The sequence below is a fragment of the Bidens hawaiensis genome, unplaced genomic scaffold (genome assembly GCF_021521415.1).
Source record: "Bidens hawaiensis isolate Kalapana, Puna unplaced genomic scaffold, B.hawaiensis_p1.1 tig00016041_1, whole genome shotgun sequence".
Taxonomy (NCBI): Eukaryota; Viridiplantae; Streptophyta; class Magnoliopsida; order Asterales; family Asteraceae; genus Bidens; species Bidens hawaiensis.
Window position 1 is genome coordinate 1,077 of NW_027492454.1, and position 6,324 is coordinate 7,400.

A 6,324-nucleotide genomic window follows, 5' to 3' on the forward strand; every position below is an offset into this window, starting at 1 on the left:
TTCACCGGTGAGGGTTTCTGTTGCTCTCGACTAAAGATTAATTCTACGGAATCAAGTTGTTGCGTAAATCATTGCTGATTAATTGATCAATCACTATTTTAGAGTTTAGATTCGAAGATAGAGAGCTTGCATGTGTTATTGATCGATTGATCAAATTGCTCGGGTTGATCAGATCACTGCTTAGGTTGGTTTGAAGAATTGAAATACTGAATTTAGGGTTTTGCATTAATATACAAAGATGTCAAAACAACACGTGACGTCGAAAATGCCTAATGTTAAGCGGTGCAAACTAGACAGCAAAACAACAGAAGATGATGTTCAGTCGGACGTTGAAGTTGATGCAAGTACTAGTAACAATGATGTTAACTACAAGAAGAGCACGAAGAAGCGCGAGAATCAGTCTACTGACAATAAAAGGTCATCGAAGAAACAACGGGGAAAGAAAGTTGATGAGGCTGGTGAAAAAAATAAGGTGGCTTATAAGGTAGAAGATTTTCGTGAGGGGAAAATTGTTTGGGCCAAGTGCTCGAATTGGTTCCCGTTTTGGCCCGCAATTGTGATTGACCCGGAGCTAGAAGCCCCTAAAGCTGTAAGGAATGCCCGTCATGCTCCCAACACAAAGTGTGTCATGTTCTATGGGTATTCAAAGAAAAATCTAAGGGTAATGTTTTTGCATATGTAAAATAGGTTACCTTATCCCAATAGTTTGCTATTGTGTTATTTAAATATTTTATGAATATCATTATGAAAGTTGAGTTTATTGTCTAGTAATTTATGTTGTTTTGTGTTAGGAATTTGGATGGATCAAGGACGGGTTGATATTTCCATTTCTAGAGTACTTAGAATGGTGTGTAGTTTAATACTTTAATGTTTATATTGTTACACAATTAGGACTATAAGTTATATCTTTAATGAGATATTATTATGCTAAAAACCGTTCATTTAACTAATTATATTTGTTCAGTTTTCTTGGTCAAACTCAATTACATGGCAACAAGCCAGAAGACTTCCGTAAGGCCATACATGAGGCATACTTGGCAGATAATGGGTATCTAAACTCAAGATTTAAGGACAAGGTGGAATGTTCTACATCAACTAAGGTTGTTAAGATTCCTGTAAAAAATGTTTCTGATGAAATTCCGGAATCTAGTCGCCGTGGTCAGGCAAGTTTGTTTTACACATTTTTATTCACTAATTTTCAGTACTAACTACTTATACGTTTAATTTGTATTTAGAGTTCAGATTTCTTATTACCAACACGTACTAAATTTGAAAGTTTTGGTTAGGATAATGAGATAATATTATATAGTTGTTTTTGTATACCAAAATAAATTTGTAATGTTTAGGCTAACTGAGTGTCAGAATTACGGTGTTACTAATTAATTTGGAGTTTAAGTTGAAGGATACTATTAATCTTGATAAAGTTTAAAGATTAAAGTTTGAGTTTGAGTTAGTTATTTAAGTTACTTAATTGTTTAAAGTTATTATGTGTACTTTTTATTATTATTATTGTTAGGATAAGTTTTAAAGTGTTTTGTGTCTAGTATAAATAGATTGATAGGGTATTCGGTATTGTAATTTCTTGGTTCAAGTTGTCATTTGAGTTAACAATATCGAAAGAGTCATGGTGATTTTCTGACATAACTAGCAATGTTATTGTTCTATTCCTCAGTTTGATAATAATAATGCTTTCACAGTTTCAGTTATCGGTCTGCTTTTGGGTGTACTTCTGCAACCAGTAACTAATTATTATTTAAGTTTTAAAAATAAGCTTAAGCTGACCTAACACAACAATAAGCAAGACTTGCTAGTGCAGCCATTTGACACATATCATTCCTTGGACCAAACCATATAATCACGTGTTTTTTGTGTGTTATATCTTGTCTCTTAGTTCATTTTTTATTCCTAGAAAGATAGTTTGAATTCATCAGTAGAGTTCGCATAATAAGGCTTAAAGGTTTATACCATTTTATAATAAATTAATAAGGTCACTATCATTATTTTCTTATTTTGCCCATCTAAGATCTTTAATAAAATGTCATTTGCAGAAATTAAAGCAACATTGTGGCATTTGCAAGGGGAATTTGCATGATTCTGATGCTGAAGATTATGTAAGAGATTTAAACTTATATGCCATTGTTATGATAATTTATGACTCGGGCGGATCTAGCATCAGTTGAGGAATAGCCAGCGCTACTCCTTAACTCTCTTGACAACGTACATTTTTAGTGCAAATGTTTTATCCTTCTTCGTTTTATGTATATCCATGAACAAATAGTTTTTTGTCCGCACTAACTCTCAGCTTTTCTTCTAGATCTGCCTCTGATTTATGTTATCATGTATTCAATGACTATCATCTAATTTGTTTGGTTATCTTGGTTTGTCTTAGATATTTTGTGATGGTTGTAACAAAAGCATACATACACAATGTGTTAAAGTTTCCACCAATGTCTTAAAGGTACTTATTTTGTTATATATATATTTTTGATGTATTCATTACTTTTTTTTTGTATATACATATATCTTAAAAGATTATATCACATGAAGGATGTGGAGAAGTTTCAATATTACTGCCCAACATGTAAAGGTGAATCTTCCCAATCAGCTGCAAATAAACAAGACACAAAACTTAGGTATCATTTTTATTTTCATAATGTTTATTAATTTTTTTGTAAAATTTATTTGATGTCATATACATTTGCAGAGCTGCCGAGATTAACGACCAGAATGTATTGCACAAACCAATAAGTGTCGTTTGTAACGGCAATGAAGGGATTTATTATCCTGAATATAATCTGTAAGACCTAATGACTTTATCAACTTCATTTTTAATGGTTTTTATTATATGTCACACATTTTAAAATCAACATTAAATTATCAGAGTCGAGTGTATTTGCGGTTCATGTGGAACTCAAAATCAATATTCACTCACAAAATGGGAAAGTCATTCGGGATCTAGAGCAAAGAAGTGGAGAGCCAGTGTTAGAGTCAAGGGCTCTATGATTCTACTAGAAAAGAGGGTTTGTGTCACTTATTTTTTATATTACATTATAGCTAATGTTTCATTTATATATATTTACTTTCAAAGTTTCAATATTGCAGCTTTCTGAGCTTAATATTGATGTTGGTAAGACTAAGGTTGCTTCGGCTGCACCGTTAAGTAAAAAACAGTTGTTTTCATTTCTAAAAGGTAATCATATTCTTTGTGTTGGTTCTTAGTTTTTCGTATTACAAAATAACTATAAAAAACTTTCCGAAAATTACAGGGAAATATGAGCCTGCTAATGGAAAATGGACGACCGAAAGATGTGCTATTTGTAGATGGGATGAAGATTATGAATCCAATTCTATAATTTTCTGCAACAGGTCTTGTTATTGTTTTTAACCATGGTTGTAAAAATCCCAACTAGGTGCTGATAAATCCTGATTAATCGCTAGTCGGTACCCCCCCCCCCCCACACCACCACCACCACCACCAACTAGTTGCCGCTTAATTGCTATGTGATCAAAATCGGTCAAAAGTGAAAATTTTATAATTTGGTATATATGTATATTTGAAAAATTATATATAAATTCCAGTCTGATTAATTTCGATTAATCGCTAGTCCCTACCTCACCACACGACTAGCGCTTAGCGGTTTCTACAACACTAAATTTTAACTTCACTAAAGTTATATAATTATAATAATTATATAATAATTCTTTGGATCAGATGTCTTATAGCTGTTCATCAAGAATGCTATGGTGTGAGCGGCGAAGATTTCTCATCTTGGGTTTGTAGAGCATGCGAAACGCCTGGAATTACGAGAGAGTGTTGCCTCTGCCCGGTTAAAGGCATGTCATTTACTTCTAAAATATTCAATAACATAGTTTGTTTGTTTTTTTAATTACGAGCAATTTCATATATACACCTACAAACTTGAAAAATATCGTATATGCCCTTACAAAGTACGTTGTTAAATGCTGTTTTTGACTCGGTACTAATTTACTATACTACAGGTGGCCCTTTGAAGCCAACTGACATAGACCCCTTATGGGTTCATGTTAATTGCGCATGGTTCCGGCCTGAAGTTTCTTTTGTAAGTGATATAAAAATGGAACCTGCAACCGGACTTCTCTGGATTCCGCCTGATTCTTTTGTGAAGGTAGGCATATCAACATTCAAAAGCTAATTTAATTAAACAATAATAATAATAATACAATATCATCTAATTGTTCCCATTTTTGATCAATTTCAGGAATGTGTCATTTGCCATCAGGTTCACGGTTCGTGCTTACAGTGTTGCCAGTGCGATACGTATTTTCACGCGATGTGTGCTTCTAATGCCGGCTACTGCGTGGAGGTAGCTCATAAACAATAATAAACTATATTAATAATTGTATTGAACATTTTCGGTTAATTTTATATTAATTAACTTGTTTACTCATTATCTTCCTTAAATATGCAGCTTCATTCGTCGAAGAAAAATGGGAGACCGAGCACAAAATGGAATGTATATTGTGCTTTCCACAAGTAATGCTACAACTCTTTATTTCTTATTTCTATTTATTATCCTTTTTTGCATTTTATATATTTTTGTTAAATGCTTGTGTTACTGATGCAGAATACCAGCAGATACTGGTATCATACTCAAGACAGATCCGGAGGTATTTTGTGCAACGGGATTGGTTGAAAGCAAGAATCGTAAAGAGAGCTTTAGGGCTTCAAGGCACCTATCAATGGTAGAGAATGATGTGCCGGAACCATTATCAGCTGCAAGGTGTCGCGTTTATAGTAGGCCTCTTACCAAGGTAGATATTGATCACGCTAAACACGTCATTTTCTTATGTTTTTTTTTGGATTTACGGTAACTCATTTTCTATATATTCTTTGGTTTCAGACCGGTGTAAAGGAGGCGATATTTCATCGGTTAATGGGTCCAACACAACATAGCATACATAATATAGATGCCTTAAAGTCACATAGAGTAAGAGTTATTGTGTTACTTTTATATTAATGTATATTAATCTGTGTGACTGAAGAACCAAATGATTTAACTTGTTTGTTATCTTTAGGAAATTGAAGATTTAAACAATCTCTCTACACTGAAGGAAAAACTCGCGCTTTTACAGGTATATATATATATATATATATACCCTTCATCTTGATTAATATTACATTATGTCATGATGATCCTTTATGTATATCTAATTGATTTGTTCTAATCCAGCGAACCGAGAAACAACGTGTATGCTTTGGTAAATCTGGGATTCACGGGTGGGGCCTATTTGCACGCCGGAAGATTAAGGAAGGAGAAATGGTACTTGCATCAATCCTTAAAACTGAACCTAAAATATTCATGTAATCAAACATGTTCAAAAGTCATTTTGGAACAATTTACATATTTTTGTGGTTTCATGTAGGTGCTCGAATACCGTGGCGAGCAAGTGAGGCAGAGTGTAGCGGATTTGAGAGAAACAAGATACCGAGTGGAAGGCAAGGATTGCTATGTGAGTAATTAAATTTTATCTGATCTTAAATAATTCAAATATCTAGTGTAACATAAGTTATATATACTATATGCTTTATATACTTTATGTTATGTTTTAATCTTTATATGACAACTAGTGTTTAATTTGTTGTGACTTGTGACTAAACACTTTTTTGCAGCTTTTCAAGGTCAGCGACAACCTTGTAATCGACTCGACAAACAAGGGGAATATCGCAAGATTGATAAATCACTCGGTAAGGTTCCAAAAACAAACGTCAAGTCTAGCAAAAAATATTTTCGTTACTAACTATAGTCTTGTTTTCATTGCAGTGCATGCCAAACTGTAATGCACGGATTTTAAGCATGGGTACAAATGAGAGCAGAATAGTTCTCGTAGCCAAGACCAATGTTTCAGCCGGTGAAGAGTTAACGTATGTCCTTTTCTACTCACGGGTTCATTTGTTTAGCTCATGTTCGTTCGTTAACTAATATTTTGAACTCTTTTGTGACAGATATGACTACAAGTTCGATGAAGATGAGCCGGATGAACTTAAGGTCCTGTGTTTATGTGGAGCTCCCAACTGTAGATATTTCATGAATTAGTTTTGAAACAACAACATAACATTTTTATACAAAGAGATATACACCGAGACTGAGACATTAGAAGTAGTTACAACTTACAAGCCTTAGTGTGAATATGGAATGTTAAATTTTGTTTTAAATATTGTAAATTGTACGGTTACCAGCTCTTGAGCAATAGTAGTGTTCAAAACTAGGTTGATAAAAATGAACCGGAGCCGGAAACTTGAACCCGGACCGGCTATGTCTGTTTGAGTCTTGGTCTCTTGGATAC

At 33.6% G+C, this 6,324-nt stretch overlaps 1 protein-coding gene across 1 annotated transcript; it reads left to right on the forward strand.

Annotated features, from left to right (window-relative positions):
* The first annotated feature begins 238 nt into the window (after positions 1 to 238).
* On the forward strand, positions 239 to 6,074 carry LOC143550452 (histone-lysine N-methyltransferase ATX5-like). Its single transcript, XM_077041093.1, has 23 exons — positions 239 to 661; positions 792 to 847; positions 965 to 1,163; positions 1,673 to 1,738; positions 2,049 to 2,111; positions 2,390 to 2,458; positions 2,548 to 2,633; positions 2,705 to 2,797; positions 2,882 to 3,020; positions 3,103 to 3,190; positions 3,267 to 3,366; positions 3,713 to 3,834; positions 4,000 to 4,145; positions 4,239 to 4,343; positions 4,449 to 4,513; positions 4,605 to 4,791; positions 4,881 to 4,967; positions 5,056 to 5,112; positions 5,211 to 5,300; positions 5,404 to 5,490; positions 5,651 to 5,725; positions 5,802 to 5,902; positions 5,984 to 6,074. Exons 1-23 carry the CDS (start codon positions 239 to 241, stop codon positions 6,072 to 6,074), a joined length of 2,595 nt encoding a protein of 864 aa, XP_076897208.1.
* Positions 6,075 to 6,324: the final 250 nt, after the last annotated feature.

Coding starts and splice junctions, on each gene's coding strand:
- LOC143550452 (XM_077041093.1), top strand. CDS start 239: ATGTCAAAACAACACGTGACGTCGAAAATGCCTAATGTTAAGCGGTGC. Junction 2,634..2,704: donor AAACAAGACACAAAACTTAG/GTATCATTTTTA, acceptor ATACATTTGCAG/AGCTGCCGAGATTAACGACC. Junction 5,903..5,983: donor TCAGCCGGTGAAGAGTTAAC/GTATGTCCTTTT, acceptor CTTTTGTGACAG/ATATGACTACAAGTTCGATG.